Source organism: Vespa crabro, chromosome 2, assembly GCF_910589235.1.
Source record: "Vespa crabro chromosome 2, iyVesCrab1.2, whole genome shotgun sequence".
NCBI lineage: Eukaryota > Metazoa > Arthropoda > Insecta > Hymenoptera > Vespidae > Vespa > Vespa crabro.
The window spans coordinates 7512999-7530498 of NC_060956.1; the positions used below are offsets into that span (position 1 = coordinate 7512999).

A 17500-nucleotide genomic window follows, 5' to 3' on the forward strand; every position below is an offset into this window, starting at 1 on the left:
GAACGAACGAACGAACGAACGAACGAACGAACGAACGAACGAACGAACGAACGAACGAACGAACGAACGAACGAACGAACGAACGAACGAACGAACGAACGAACGAACGAACGAACGAACGAACGAACTACTTAACTAATTAACTAATTAACTAATTAACTAACTTTGTAAAACGATATGGAAACGGACACTTAACTACTACTTTGATATAACGTGTATATATATATATATATGTGTGTGTACACATATATATGTATGTATATATATATATATATATATATGTATTTAGATACAGTATTTAGATTCGAGTTTATATGCATTACGGAACTTTTTAAAGGAACATAATAAAAAATTCTGATATTATAGAAAACAAAGGAATAAAAAAGAAAGAAAGAAAAAAAAAAGAATCATTTCTCCCATTTCTTAACGCTTAAATAATCGTTAAAATTATCTGAGGAATTTGAAGCGTTACATCCGTGAGAGTTTTAAATTAAAATCGCTTTGCAATCTTTTTAAAGTGGCGCTCCAAAGTATCACGTGACATATGACAGCTGATCGAACAGCTGAGAGAACTTAGACGCGGTATTTTTTCGATAGGGTGTATCTCTACCACATCTCGTTTGATAATACATTTTTCTGAAGTGTTCTTATTTTTTTTTTGTTTTTTGTTTTCTCTTTTTTTTCTATCGTTCGATAAATGTTTCTTTCAATAAAGTTCGAATCAACGATCATAAAATCGTGATTCCTATGCTAAGATCTGAACAATGGAAGAAGGAAGAAGGTTTTGGAAGAGGCTCGATGCTTCGTTACTTTCAAGGATATCAATGAGGCGAGTGTTGGATTAAAATCAAACGGTGACGTAAATGGATGATGGAAATGGTGAAGGAAAAGCCACGAAGACGTAGCGTGAGCGAACTGCTCGATTGGAGATCCATTACAGGATTGAAAGGTGGTGCTGCTAATTCCGAGAACAATGATACGGATGGAATGTTTTTTGAGGACTATGATAAAAGTCCGGAAACCAGACGAAGAAAACGTTCTGGCACTTGGCCGTGAGTAAATATTATGAAAACGTTGAATTTACGATTAATTCTTTTATTCCTCTTATTTATTTCATCGTATTCTATCCAATGATTATTTTGTATTATCTAAATGGAAATTGTAAGATTATCGAAAATTAAATTTATATAGAGAATTCTTTAATACGTAATATTGTCATATATTTTTAATATTTAACTAAGAATGATATTTTACTTATATGAAAGAGAGGAAACAGTTTCTTGCACAAGTCCGGTATGGTCTAGTGGCTAGGATACCTGGCTTTCACCCAGGAGGCTCGGGTTCGATTCCCGGTACCGGAATGAGTGATTTTTTTTTCTTCCTTTTTTTTTCAAATTTTCTATAACATCCAAAATAATCGTCGAAAAGTTGCATCAAGGAATGAATAATTATTATTTATAAAAAAAAAATAATTATTACTATGAAAAAAATGTTTTCAAATATATACATATAATTTTTACTCCCTTTTTCGTATTGAAAATTCGATACTATAACTACGTAGAAAAAAAAAGAGCAGTGTTATACATAACATTTAGAAATCGGCGCTTGGTTCATTCTATTTCGTAATTAACCGAGAGGAACGTAATCCGATTTCAATTCACAATTGAAACTGGAGACTGGAGGCTTTAACTTGATTACCCAAGATACAGCTTTATCGATTCAGCTTTATATTCATTACCAGTAAAACAATAATAGTGATTTATTTTGAATCATTATAACTTGTATGTATACAATGTGTCCATCCATAGATATCCGTGCAAATATCTCGTGATTGATTGAAGTTAAAAAAAAAATTTAATAAAATGTATTTGCACTGCTCTGAGTCACCTACAAAGTACGTATACATATTTCTTGCTTCTTTACTCGTGATCTTTTCGAGTTATCAAGGTTGACATATTTTAAAAAGACGTATAATTTTTTTTGCATATTTACTTAATAGTGATCATTTGAAATTGAAATAATATCTAGTAAAAAATTACTACTACTCATTGATTATCAAGATAATCAGCATCTTAATAATATTCAAGTAATGGAATTTTCATACTACAATTTGAATAATAATTGACTGGACTATATCATATTTTGTAGTTGATTACGTAGAACAGAATAACTGACCTTCAACTCGTCAAAATGTATGACCGCTTGATTTGTAAATAATATATTTATAGAGTATTTATTATATCATGGAGTATGAATTGCAATATAAATTTTAACAAGACGATTATCTCGTAAATGATGAATAATGTCAATTTTTTTTATTAAATATTAATTATGATTGCAAATGGCCATTGGTATATAAATATGCAAGAAAAATTATAGATATCTATTTAAAGAAATAAAAATGAAAAAAAAAAAAAAAGAAATGTTTACGTACACTTTGTAATCGACTCAGAACCGTGCAGATATCCTTAATCAAACTTTCTGGGAGCTTCAACAAGTTGTTTTGATATCTGAACCGTCATCCTTTATATCTTTCGTATGTATATATATATATCAATCGCTCCTTTCGATATATATATATATATATATATATATATATATATATATATATATATATATGTAATGTATGTGTTTATAATTCAGGAATTGTTCAATTTGAATAATTTAAGCATAGAAACGATTCCATTTATATAATTTTAGAAATTATTGATCTTCATTATTTTTTCAACTTTCTTTTACACTTGGATCGAAAACTTTCGCAAAGTAAATTATTCAAATCGATAAAGAAAAGTATAAATATAGATAGATAGATGGATAGATAGATACAGAGAGAGGAAGAGAAAGAGCGAGAGAGCGAAAGAAAGAGAGTGGCAAGATTTCGAAAGGAGCAATTGATTGGTCGTGATGTTTACAACGCATGCGCTCTCCCAATAGCGCAACTCGGACGATGATCAGGCGTCGCGACGCCGGTCGTCATTTTTGTTAGTGTATAAACGGCAAACCCGCCCAGTTGGTGTTCTTCTTTCGAGTTTCTCGCTATCGGAACGTGCTTTAATCCTCTTCGATCGGCATCAACTTGTCTGTTGCGTCTCTTCTTCTCTACTTATCATTTTCTTACAAAGTTTTCTTAGCTAAATGTATACAAACATGGACGAAGCAGAGCTGAGGTACGACACGGACTCTCTCTCTCTCTCTCTCTCTCTCTCTCTCTCTCTCTCTCCCTCTTTCTCTCTCCCTCTCTCTCTCTCTTTTTGTAACACACGCACACAAATATACACTCTATCTTTCTGTATCTCGCTTTATCTCTATTTCGAACGTTCCCAAACTTGGCATACGATACACCTACTCAACATTTTCCATAGAATAATTTTTCAATATAATTTTAAAATGAATTTAGAGTTCGTCGGTCAATAATTAATCTTCTCAAATTAGGCCTTATTATCGTACGTTCTTGATTTAACAAAAAATAAATAAATAAATAAATAAACTGCAATAAACGATATATAACGATTGAAATTAAATTTTATTTATTTATTTTTTTTTAATAATAATCGATTAGGAGTTAATGTGAATGAATTGTCTATATACTTAATTAAAAGAATTATTATCTAATTATATTTTGAGATTGTTGTATATAATTAGAAAGAATATATTTTCTCTTTGCAAAATAATCCCGTAAACATTTCTAAACCTTTAAATTATTTTGTTCTACTTTAATCCAATGTATTAGACATTTACGGCATCGAATCCTTTTATTTAAAATTTAAAAAAATGTTATAGGATATTAATCATTAGTTAGAATAATTAAATAACTATTTTAGACTTGACATAATGAATTCACTCGGGTGTTGAAAAAGAGGACAAACAACTAGTGATGCTGTGAAAAACGATGGGCAAACAATATCTGTCTCTTCTACGTGTGAGAACTGAGAATACGTACATACATACGTACATATTTTATTTTATTATATATGTATATGTATATATATATATATATATATATATATATATATATATAATATTTTATATGTATATATATAATATGTATATATATATATAATATTATGTGTATATTTATGTCCGTATAAATATATGTATATATATATATATATATATATATATATATATATATATATATACACATACACACATACATATTTTAGTTTATTTATATTTTTCTTCGAGTCGAGAGAGCGAGAACGCGTTCACCTTTCGCCGTTCAGTTGCTATGGAATGTACGCGTTTGCTTTGGATTTTACTCGATGCCCTCGAACGGACAGAGTCCAATGGAGCCAGCAACGAGGTCCACGATGGAATCTCCTCTGGTCTTCAACGTAGATATAACGTGGCGCCCCGCTTACGAACGCTCTAAAGAATTTCAAGAATTCTCACGCTGCAATCGATTACCGAACCGGCCCCGAACTTTTCGCATTTCTCCTTCTCAAGTTCGTTCGAGTTAACTCGACCAATATATGCTGCCTCTTGGAGCCTTTGGAACCTTCCAAAGTGATTTGACCTAATTTTCCCTTATTTATTTTATATCTTATTATTTTTTTTTTTTCGTTCAAGTGATCTATATAAGGAATATAAGAATATTTACCGATCGATAATATATTATATGAGTTCGTAGTTTATCTTTTGTTTTTTGTTTTCGTTAATTAAAAGAGAAAAGAATTCTTTTTCTATTTTTCTTTTTTAACTTAGTTTGTTTATATAATAATAATAATAATAATAATAATAATAATAATAATAATAATAATAATAATAATAATAATAATAATAATAATAATAATAATAATAATAATAATAATAATAATAATAATAATAATAATAATAATAATAATAATAATAATAATTCTTAACAATTATTATTTTAATTCTGTTTTTAATTCTGTTAATAATTATTTATTCTTATTTCAATTTTGATAATTAATATTATTATATTAATGATAAATTATTATAATATCATTATTATTTCGATCATTTTATGTGAGAATTAGATCATGACACATTTCCTGTTATTTTAAATAATAAGGATTAGTATGTAATGTAATCTACTTTTAAAATCTTATTCTTCTTAACTGATCAAACTAGTGAAAACTTTCAAATGACGAAAAACAATAGGACCTTCGAAGAGTTTCTTTCTTTCCCAATCTTGGAGAAAGTTCTTTCTCGGGAGTATCTGCTAATCGAGTGAAACCATAAGTAAAATGATTTCTAATGAACGTTAGTAAAATATAACCATGTTAGACGTGTGCGCGCGCGCGTGTGTGTACGTATACATGTTTGAATAAGCTTCTACAAAAATTTGTTCTAAAAATATTACATTCAAACTTTCCTTGTTCGCGTACATTCGCGTAACATTCGTTGCTCGTTAGACACTGTATGTTTGCAATGTGAATATTCCTGTAAACATGTGTGATAAGAAACCGCTTTTCTACGATAAGAGCATAGATACGTTCAATGTATATACATAAATTGAGTCTATGCAGTCATGTAACATTAGTACTTGAGGAAAAAAAAAAGAGAAAAGAAAATAAAAGAAAATTGCAAACAAAAAGAAAAGGAGTAGTAGAATATTTACAAAGAAAAAGAATGTGATGTTTTCTTTTTTTGCAAAAAATAAAGTTGATTTTCAACTTTTTTTTTCTTTTTCTTTTTTTTTATAAAAGATAGATTTAGAGAGACAATATATCTGATAAATTCGAGTTTCGAGAATAAATACACGATAAAGTCAACGATTTCTATCGTGCGTATATGGATAAAATTTTTTCGAGATAGGATAGATTCTTAAATAACTCGAGTTTCTGCATGCCTTCTTCTTCGAGCGATTGTAAAATCAAACACCTTTACCGACCGACCGAGACGTGGAAGAAAAGTTTTAGTATCTGAGCAAAAGTAACGGAGAGCGATCGTCATTCCGTGAACAACTATCTTCCAATTCGGATCTTTCGCCGGTCCTTTTATAATCCGTTATTAAGTTCATTTTATTTGTTTGTTCTCGAAAGAAAAATTCGTATCTTCTTTCGAGTGGATCTTATTTTTAATTCATAGTTTCTTACGTTCCAAGTGAATTATTTTGTCGTTTAAGCTTACGTTTATAGTCTACGAGTGACGTGTGACGTTATAAGAAAGGAAAAAAAAAAAAGGAAAAAGTGATCTGCGATCTGCATAATCAGGAAAAATAAGAGTTCTATGCACTGTTTTTTCTTGATGATTTATTATTCATGAGAAAGATCGATCGACGATGTTCATGCTCGATTAACAGATACACACTGTTCTTTCGTTACTATGTATTTTAAATTGTTGTTCTTGTCGATGTATGTGCTTCTTGAATATTTTTGCAAGAGATATCGTTCGGCTTTTAAATAAACTTTTATTTTTTATTTTTTTTCTATGCATTAATCGCAAATAATTAATTTTCAACAATAACGTTCAATAAAAGTTTACGTTTCTTAAGGATTCATAAGATTTATTACAAGATTCGCAGTCAATAACAGATCTGCTGATTCCACTAAAGATAATGTTATAATATTATCAGTGATAACTCCATGATAAACGATCAATAAATGCAAACTTTTTATAATCTGTTTTATCAAAGTACTCAATCGAGTATTTTCGTTGGTATTTCATTGACAAAACAATATGATAAGTTAAAACTGGATTTTGCTTAATCGAGCATTTATTTAATTGGTTATAAAAGTGATCTAACTCACATATTTTTCGTTTTGAGATATTTTCATGTCTCGATTTGAATTACTTAAAAATTATTCTTCTATAATAATAGACAGAAAAAAAAAGTATATTTATTCCGGAAAAATAATTCTCTTATGTCATTTAAATGTTTTAAAAATATTATGTGTCGAAATATGTCTATTTTGTAATATCTCAAATGACTTAGATCACTTTAATAATCTCCAGTTCAAATAATCTTCGCACGTACGTACGCACATATATATACACACACATACAAACATACACACAGAAACGTTAATACTTAAAAAAAAAAAGAAAGAAAAAAAAAAGAAATAATAATTAAGGATTTTGTAATCGATATTATTTACGTAAAATTATACTCGACCGGTATGGTAGATTTCTTTATCAACCGAGTTCAGGTAAGTTGGAAGATTCGCTTAACTCGCTCGACACGATGTTCCGATTTCACCGCACGAGCTCATTTCATACTTGCGTAATAGCATTCCGAAGTTGGATGTAATTCGACGTAACAACGAGTTAACTACAAGATGAAAGCATAGCGTGAAAATCAACGTCGTCAGATCGTTGCGTCGTTCGTTTTATGAAAACAATCGACTTGGCAAATTTTTGAAGAATTTTTATTATTTTTTATTATTTCCGATTGATAAGATTTCATGAACAATATTGAACAATAATGAATTTTAATCATTATTCTTATTTTTTTTTTTTTTGTTATTTACATAAGTATTTTAATTTATTTGTTTTATAATTATACGTTCCTTTATATCTTATAATTTATCTTTATTGTAAAGTTATTTCAAGATTAGAATATATTCTTATATGAATAAGTATATTCAAGATTAGAATTAAATCCTAAATTGAATATAGACTTAATTCTCTATAATCCAATTTCTCCTTATATATATATATATTTATATATATGTAAGAGCGGAAAAATAAAAAAATACAGTTGATATATATAGTACATAAGTTTAAGAGTATATAAATTCAAAATTACGTGGCGTAATTTAAACATTATTCAATATTGCGTAAATGAATTAATTCATGATCGTTCTTCGATTTTGTATGCATTTTTTTTTTTTATTAATATTTCAAGCATTAAATTCATTTGACTCACAAGATGAAAAAAAATATGCTCTTATAAATTATTCAAAGATTATTATAGTATGTGCGTATGTATGAAAATATTATGCTTGAACTTTGTATATTTTTCCTGGAAAATGTAGATTTAAAAAACAGAAAAATATAGGGGAAAAGAAAAAAGAACGAGTGGTTTTAAGAACTTGTAATTTTACAAAATGACCGATCAAGTATCACCGTTACGTGAAAACTTTTCTAATGGATATCTGGATGGTTATTTTGATAATGTTGATCAATTCGACAATAATACTGTCAAAGGGTCGTTGGATAATTCTTCACGAAATCGTGTATTGAGGTAGTATATAAAAGAAAAGAAAAAAAAATAATAATAATAATATTGTTAACGACATAAATTATTAATGAGGTTATTAATAATGGAAATAAAGCATTTAAAAATATTCTGGAAAAATTGTTGTTGTTAAAAAAATAGTAGATAGTCCAAATGCAAATGAGGGCAATAACTATGACGTACTTAGTTTCGCAAGCGAATAACTATTACAATGAATTTCAAAAACGCATGACTCGATTATGTATTCCATTGTACTTGTGGAATTATAGAAGAGCTTCCGTAGTTTCTATTCTGCGGCTATTTTCTTTTTTTACAGTCTTTCCAAACGCGAATACGATAATCACACTGACCATTAAATTACCTATTTCGATTACATACTTTAATTCTCTATTTATCATTTATATTAATTTCATTCTCTAATTAAATTATCTATGTGTTTATTACTTTTATTTGTATTCATTTATTTTTTTTTTTTTTATAGGAGAACGAGAAGCTTAAACGCACCAAGTCCAATACAACAATTTGGACCATGTGGGCGTATAATGAAAAACTCGGCCATGGTCATGTAAGTAAATTGATTTATATGAATTATTTCTTTTTTCTTTTTATCGAATTTTAAACGTATTATTGAAACATTATACAAAATGATAAACAATGAAATGTTAGAAAAAAAAAAAGAATAACTTCTCGTACAATCGACTGAATAATGATCATGATCTGAAATTTATTATTCTCGTATATAATCAAACATTGGAATATAATATTGAAATTATTAAAAGTCAAATTTGTCTAATAATAATAATGATAACCATAATAATAATAATAATAATAATAATAATAATAATAATAATAATAATAATAATAATAATAATAATAATAAAAGATAAGATAAAACATCAGTCAATATTGATCGCTCAGATATGATCATGCGGATATTTGTTATGACGTCTGGAGATTCGTCGAGTTATTATTAAAAAGATATTAAAAATAAACAATCAGATTAAATATGTCGATAATATTTAATTCGAAATTTAAAATAAGGAAGAGAGAAAGAGATAGGAAGAGAAGAGAGAGAGAGAGAGAGAGAGAGAGAGAGAGAGAGAGAGAGGTCAAATTTATTTAGAGAATGATTGTTCATTGTCAATGTCGTCTCATCGCATTCGATATTAATCGTGCATATGGCTTATGGTCATCGTTGAAGGCACAAAAGTCTCGTGGCCTATTTCGCAGAAACGGTACTCTCTGTAGGCGTTCACCATTCTTCGTGGCTCGAACAAGCGATCATGAAATAAATAAATGCGTGTTCGTGACATTGTTTGCTATTCAATAAATCAATCAAGAAAAACAAATCCGATAAAAATTATATATTACTTTTTGTTTGTTTGTTTGTTTGTTTGTTTGTTTATTTGTTTCTTTTTTGTTTATTCGTTTTCTTTCTTTTTTTTTTCTTTTTTTTTTTCTTTTTTTTGCGATCGACAGAAGTTTTCTTTCAGATAATCTTATAAGATCATGAAAGAAAAAGGAAAGATAAAGTGAGATCATTATATAGAAATACAATTTTGCCCTTGATCGATAGTGTATTCGTCTACGTTAGACATTAGAATGACATTAGTACATACGTAGTAAAGAAATATTTCAAGGTTCTTACGTCTGTGAGGTCCTTCATTATTCATGGGTATATTATTATTATTAATTAAACAAGCCGATCGTATAGGAGTATTCATCCTTTCTTCTTTTTTTCCTATTGTCCTTTTTTTTTTGTTTGACTTTTTTTCTTTCTTTCTTTTTTTTTCTTCTTTTTTCTCTTCTTTTTTTTGTCGGTTTCGTCGTCATAAACAACTGTTATAATACTTTTAACATTTTGCTTTTGGCAAAAGTCTTATTACATTGCTAGAATGATCGAAGCAAAGTTCAAGAAGAATAAAAAAGAAAAATTGTCGAATCATTCGATTCACTTAAACTCTGATGTCGCGATGATATAACTCAAAATTGTAATAGACTAGTCATTGCATATGCGTACTTCTTATCATTATAAATTTTATTAGACGGCATAATACAGGACGTCGATGCTCTTTATAAAAACATATATTTTGTATGGATAATTAAAAAGCGATTCTATTATAGAATTCTATTGTATTCTGTTAACGGGTTCTGTCGCAATATATTATGTTAATAATCCGAAAAGCGCCAGATCATTGGTCTCTTTCTTTTACCATACGAAAAATCTAATAATTTAAAAACGTCTTCGCGAATTATGTTTCCGAATTATTAATGTCCTTTTACACGATTTTCTGATCATTCTTGTCTTTTTCTTTTTTTTTTGTTTTTTCATTTTTTATTTTTGTACAACACAGATAGTCACGATCCTTGGTAAGAAGTCTTCCTTTTTTAAAATTAATTTATTTCATTGAATTCTCTTATAGATATACAATTACTTAAAAATTTCATCCGAGTAAATAATAATAAATATATATTCTGTTGTGATATTTGTATTTAATTTAATTCATAATTAGTCAAATATAGTATTTTCATAATTTATAAAAATATAATAATTTTCAATAATTTAGAAAAGTATATGAGAAATATAAATGGCACGTACGGTGAAACAAAAAAATAGCTATGGACCAAAATTTTTTAAGTGGATCAAAACTTATTAGATATTTTTTAATATCTATTACTCTTCTTTGAGACTTTTTAATCTTGTAGTTTTATAAGAAAAAGTAGCCTAAAATGTTTCGTAGCCTAAAAAAAAAAATAAATTTGTTTCTATTACGAATTTCCGCTCAATTAGATATCCGATATAAGTCGTAATATTAGAAACGAGGAATCAAAAGTTTCATTCTCGTAAAACGTTGTCCCATCGTGAGAAAGTCACTGATTTATTGAGAGGAGATTCAATTTCTTTTTTTTTTCTTTTACTTTCATCTTTTTGTTTTCTTTTTTTTTCGTTATCTACTTTCCTTCTTCTTCTTTTTTTTTTTCTTCAGAAATCGAAGAATCATTTTTTCTCTTTTCGTTTTTCTATCGCAAAAGATTACAATTTATTTGTATAGGTGTATTTCGCGCGGGTTGTGTGTATGTTCATACGTACGTACATATTATTCCAATGAATGAAGCTAATGATTAATTATGCAAATTTAACGCGACACGTGCTTTTCTATGATTTCTGGATAAGAAGCTTTGTGCCGACAAGTAGAAAAACGAAATCGATCGATTCGATAAAATAGAGATTTTTGATTTTTCTACGAGTGTTATTACTAACGTTATAACACAACGTCAATAGCTAATAAATCTCAATGGATTGAATTCTTTTCTCTTCGATTCTTCGTCATTTTGTTGCGAAAAAATTTGCTCCAATTTGTTCCTAAAAGAGGAGGAGCTCTTTAAAATTACTTAGGATCTTTTGGCCCGCCTAGAAACTTTTCGTCCACTCTGTATTATATGATTAGTCAATAAGTAATATCCCAATTTCGAGAATTTTATATCTAAATAAAAAATATCAGTATCTCATTTAAAATTATATTATTATTTATTAGACAATTCAATATGACACTATTATTTATTATTTATTATATACGAATTATCGTATAAAATATTTATTCTTCAATATATCGTAAATTATACTAACATTTTTGATTAATCGAATTTATAAAAAATATGCAATATAAATTTTAAATTAAATATTGATGTATTTAAAAAAAATATAATTTGCAAACCATTACCATACATTATTATTGTCCACGACTGTACTAAACACTCAACTTAAGTATAGATATGCTTAAAAAGAGATGAATACGAAGAAAAGAAAGATTACGTTGTATGATAGCACGTGGACAAAGCGAATGAGACGAGTACAACGCATGCGCTTTAACGTACTACCGTTTACCATTAAAAGTTCGCAACACGAGTCGTATCGTTACCAGTTTGCGAGTGACCATCGTAGAACGATAAGTGTCATTTCGTTGTATCTTTTACAACGGCATTATGGTTGGAACTGTTAAGTGAGTTAAAGTGTCGTTAATGTGTAAATTAAACTTATTATTTTTATATCGATTATTTCGTAGCTATTTTAAAACGATTACTTACACGTTATGCTATATTATTTAATTTGTTTTTTGTTTAATTAATTTTTTTTTTTACTATAAGAAATAACGAAAGATAATTAAAAGTTGTGAAGGAAGTGTTACTATGTAAATTAATTAATTAAAAAAAAATGATGTGTAATTAACATTTTTTTTTTATTCTCGATACTAAATTTACGTATATTAATTATTTATACTGAAACATATCATATTAACGGATACATTAAAACATTGTTTTTTTTTCTTTCTTTTTTTTTCTTGGTTTTGTTTCATTATAACATTAGATAATATCATGACACTCAATCAAAGTTAACATAAATCGGTAAAAAATAATATAAATTATTCTTTGACTTTAAGTAGGAAATTAAAAATTCGTCAGATTTATGTGTTCAAATTGACTAAATTTAGTGTTAAAATTATATATATATATATATTTATTTATTTATTTATATATAACAATAATAATAATAATAAAATAAAGATGGAGGGTCAAAAATGCAGGAATTTTGAAAAATAAATAAACAAATTACTGAAAAAAATCACTTCGCGTCGAAAAATATTCTTTAAGTATGTAAGTTTTTCCGATTGTTCGAACATTCTGAGGCGTTTGAAGAACGCATTACTGAGTCCGATTTAAATAGCGTAATTATTGAAGAACGCGCAGATAGGCAGGTAATTCGTTGATTTATTTTCTTAGCACGAAGTAAGTACTTTTATCTTGATCAGGAGTCTAAGTTACGTGTGTCTATGACGACGATTACCGTGTCTTATGAATTATTATTAGGTAAGGTTTTCTACGATCGATAATGACTCGAACTCGATGGATCCCCGTCGCCTCGACCTCCTTCATATAAATTTCTCATTGATCCGTTTGTTACTTTGAACCTTAGAACACTATAATAATTCGAATTGAAAAGAAAAAAGAAAAATTAAAAAAAAATGAAAAGTAAACCAAAGAAAATAGATAAATAGAAAAATGAAATATAATAAATGAATAAAGCTTTAGAAATAAATTATACATGAAATATTCAAGTAATTAAAGCTGAACAGCTGATTATATTAATAATTGAAAAGCTATTCTTTCTGAATGATTCAGCTTAAATTCACATATTCATTATTTTTCATGGGTCATATACGGCCGGAAGTTTTATAGATTGTTCGAGATCATTAGAGTCAAGTCCAGGTATATAAGTAGGGATACATATACATATATATATATATATATATATATAAACTGGAAATGCATTCGCGGTTTTCAGTTATACCGAATCATATTATCGAACTTATTGGAAGTGTCTATGACGAATGATGTATCCGACAAAATGTTTTTCAAACGAATCTTCGATATCATCTGAATATATTATATCGAAAATTTATCGCAATAATATAAGAAATTTGAATGACGCGATTTACAGGACTATCCAGGATCCAGCTTCGCAGAGGTTGACTTGGTACAAACCTCCGCTCACTGTCCTCGTAATAAAAAAGGTCCGTGATTCGTCGGTACTACCACCGTTTGTTCAGTTGGTAACATGGTTGATAGAAGTAAGTAATTATGATCCTAACCGTAAAACGTGATTACCTTGTGTAACTTAGCACTGAAAGAAAAAAGGAAACGTGATCATTGTGAATGTGTTTTTGTATAGTGATAAAAAGAGATAAAAATATACAGTGAATATATATTCTTTTTTCTTTTTTTCTTCTTTTTTTTCTATTTTTTTTTCTTTTTTTCTTTTTTTACTTTTTCTCTGCAATAATTCATCAATTACACAATTAGTATCTTGTCAATAATCGTTATTTATATAAATTTTCTTGGTGGAATCTAATAGCGTTAAAAGAATTATTCGACTATTATACAAAATTTGTTGATCGCACGTTAATCAACTGCTATCTCGACGCATAGATTTGTCTTATACATTATTATTGCTTCATGCTGTACATGCATTGGAAACTAACGATCTTTCTGCATGCGATCTTTCTTATACAAATGCACCTTTTACCTTGCACTTTCTCGAGAAGAAGGTTCAAGAGATGTTTTCTTTTTTCTTTTTTTTTTTTTTTTCTTTTTTTCTTTTCCTTTTTTCTCAGTTTGGTTTTTATTTTTCAAATAATTTCAGTGCGAGGCACAATCATCAAAGCGTATCAATGTATATTAAATGTGCATACGTGATTATACGGTTTTTTCGTTATATACGTTATTTGTAACAAAGAAATTGTGTGTACGATTTGTTTTCTTCTTTTTGTCTCTTTTTGTCTATTTTTTTTCTTTTTTTTTATAATAAGAATTATATCATTTTTTACTGAAATTATGCAAACGGATTTGGAGTTCGTGTTTATCAATATGATACTTGAATTTTTTTATCGCGTGATGATAAAGAGTAACTTTCGACTTTACTCAAGTATTTCACGCACTGTACAGCTATTTTGCAAACCAATATCACGTGATCGTTAATTCTAATCGTAAATCTGTATTAATTAATACGTGTATATATATACATATATGTACACACACACATATATATATGTGTGTTTGTATATGTATATAACAATTTATGATAATTCGTAGGAAAAACGTATGGTCGTATTCGTGGAAGCAACTGTACTTGAGGATTCGGCTTTGGCTCGAGATCTAAGATTTCAAGGGGTTCGAGATAGATTACAAACCTTCCGTGATGGAACGGATGATCTACAGGTAATTAAATTTATTTATTTGAAATTTCTCAAGAAATTTCTTTATATCGATAGATCACAATAAATCAAAATATTGGATTGTTGCAATATAAAAATATTTACAATTTATTTATATCGATAATATGTAAAATATTATCAATATCAATTAAATTTATTTAATAAAATATTATTATTTAGTATTTGTAACAAGCATTATAAATTTCTTTTTTTTTTCTTTCTTTTTTATATATATATATATATATATATATATATATATATAAAATATGTTATCGATATAAATATAAATTAGATTATAATACGATAATGTATAAATCGTTCCTCTATAATCGTACAATCAGTCACGAGATGATTCTACGTGATAACAGGAATGACAAGAAGTAAATTATGACGCCATTCATAGTTATAAATACATACACGTGCAGAAATAGAAATGTGATATCTTAAAATTTACAGTTAATACAGGCGTATCATATATACATATGTATTTTATTTTCTAATTGATTTTTCTCATAAAACGAAGTCTTAAATGAAAAAAAAAATATTATTCCCTCTTTTCGATTTATTTTTTTCATGTAGAATTATTCCCTGGCCATTTATACTAGAATTATAATATGGACGCCCTATGCATATATACCGAGTCTTTCATTTTACACGTAGTTATCTCCTTAACTATTTGTTATACAGAAAAAAACGTTTCAAACAGAATTTAGCTTTTTTCGAGTGGAACATCCTGTGATAACCACAAATTTTTTCTAAACGGACATGTCTTCGAGATTTCAAGGCGACCATTGTTTTTTTTAGATGGAACTATATGTTCTCACTTAGATAGAGAATTCATCGGCCTATAATAATATAGTCTTTCAAGGTCATTTATTGCCATTATAAATTTACCATTATTGTACGTTCACAAGAGTTGTTTTATCGAAGTATTTTGTCAATTCGATCGTAAATATTAATCGAAATATACTAATATGTGATTAATTTTATTTTTTAAAGAATCAATTATTATTGTTGTACATTATATATATATATATATATGTGTGTGTATACGTTTTTATTAATTCAAGATATAAAAGATCAAATTTATCGAAAAAAATTCATCCTTAATAATTAATATGAAGAATCATATTAAATATACCTGCCAATAAATTTATTTTACAACTAAAAGAGGCTAGAATTATCATTTAGAAATAATATAAATCACTCTGTTGATTTCAATGACCGTCGATTAAAGGAGATTAGGAACAATTTTTAGACTTTCAATGAAATTAATTGACATTTAATATACATTTATAAAAACAAAGGTCTTCTTGAAATCTTGGAGACATGTTCATCTAATCAAAATTTATAATGTTTAGAAAATTTTTTTTAATAACCATATATAGTTCGAGAAATAATTATATGTAAAACTTTAAATGGGACATCCGGTATAATAATAATAATACATATGTATGTATGTGTATGTTTATATATGTATGTTATATATATATATATATATATATATATATATATATATATATATATATACAAACACACATGAAATCTTTACATTTATAATATATTTGGAATATGGAAGAGAGTAAATGAAATATAATTGAAAGTAGACAAGATAGAGTTTATTGTAAATAACACAAAAAATAACAGAAATTTAACGCCTATCACTCGCAATAATAAACTGACTGCCCACTCATTCACATTCTTTCTAAAATATAACTTCTTTTTTTTCCATAAACAAACATTCCTCGCAAAAAACAAATCACGCTCTCCTTACTTCTCACATTTACATTAAACACGATTAATTAGATCTGAAACCTTCCATCCCTTCATTCAATTTCCCTTCCCTTCGTCGACATATTACACATGATTAACTAGTTCTGAAACTTTCCATCCCACATATGTATATAATATATAGATATTATGTATTATAATATGTAAATATTATAATAAAATATATATGTGAAATAAAATAAAAATATATTTATAACATAGATTTTAATTATTATTTCAATATATGTATTATATTATTATTTTAATATATATATATATATATATATATATATATATATATATATAGATAAAATATTGTTGAAATAAATAAAAAAATAGTATAAATATATTGGAAAGTAAAAAATTAATATTACGATCGTCGCATCTATTTTACAGGATAGAATCGATTTTATAATATGTTTGGGCGGTGATGGCACGCTACTCTATGCCAGTCTTCTCTTCCAACAATCTGTGCCACCTGTAATGGCATTTCATCTCGGTTCCTTGGGTTTTCTTACACCCTTTGAGTTCGACAATTTTCAAGAACAAGTTACAAACGTACTTGAAGGTAAGTCGAAAGAAAAATCTAATACTATTTTATTCAATCGTAGATCTAATATCATATTGTTAGTTAAATCGTATAGAAAAAAGAAAACCAAATTCTACGAGCTAAAAAAAATCCATCTTCTAAAGTCTATTCGTTCGAAGAAAGAAAAAGATTGTGTCGCAAAAAATCTTAAATAATAAAAATAGAATGCGCAGAAGTGAGTTTATATTAATACTTGAAAAGCAAAAACGTAGGCGTTGATCTTCT

The 17500-nt window shown here is 27.5% G+C and overlaps 1 protein-coding gene and 1 non-coding gene across 14 annotated transcripts in view; both read left to right on the plus strand.

The window, feature by feature from the left end:
- Positions 1 to 17500, plus strand: part of LOC124422043 (NAD kinase-like) — a 33777-nt gene that overhangs the window by 11314 nt on the left and 4963 nt on the right. For 4 of the 13 annotated variants that reach the window (XM_046957935.1, XM_046957934.1, XM_046957931.1 and 1 more), the window contains exons 2-6: positions 756 to 1052; positions 8628 to 8711; positions 13644 to 13773; positions 14795 to 14920; positions 17083 to 17254. In XM_046957935.1, coding sequence (XP_046813891.1) covers positions 868 to 1052; positions 8628 to 8711; positions 13644 to 13773; positions 14795 to 14920; positions 17083 to 17254 — 697 coding nt within the window. In that variant the 5' untranslated portion in view covers positions 756 to 867. Of the gene's footprint in view, positions 1 to 518; positions 1053 to 2980; positions 3168 to 7982; positions 8153 to 8627; positions 8712 to 12021; positions 12148 to 13643; positions 13774 to 14794; positions 14921 to 17082; positions 17255 to 17500 lie in introns of those variants that run through there. The other 9 variants (XM_046957936.1, XM_046957938.1, XM_046957941.1 and 6 more) reach the window with 6 other exon arrangements.
- Positions 1290 to 1361, plus strand: Trnae-uuc. The gene has a single exon. It is a non-coding gene; the product is annotated as a tRNA-Glu (tRNA).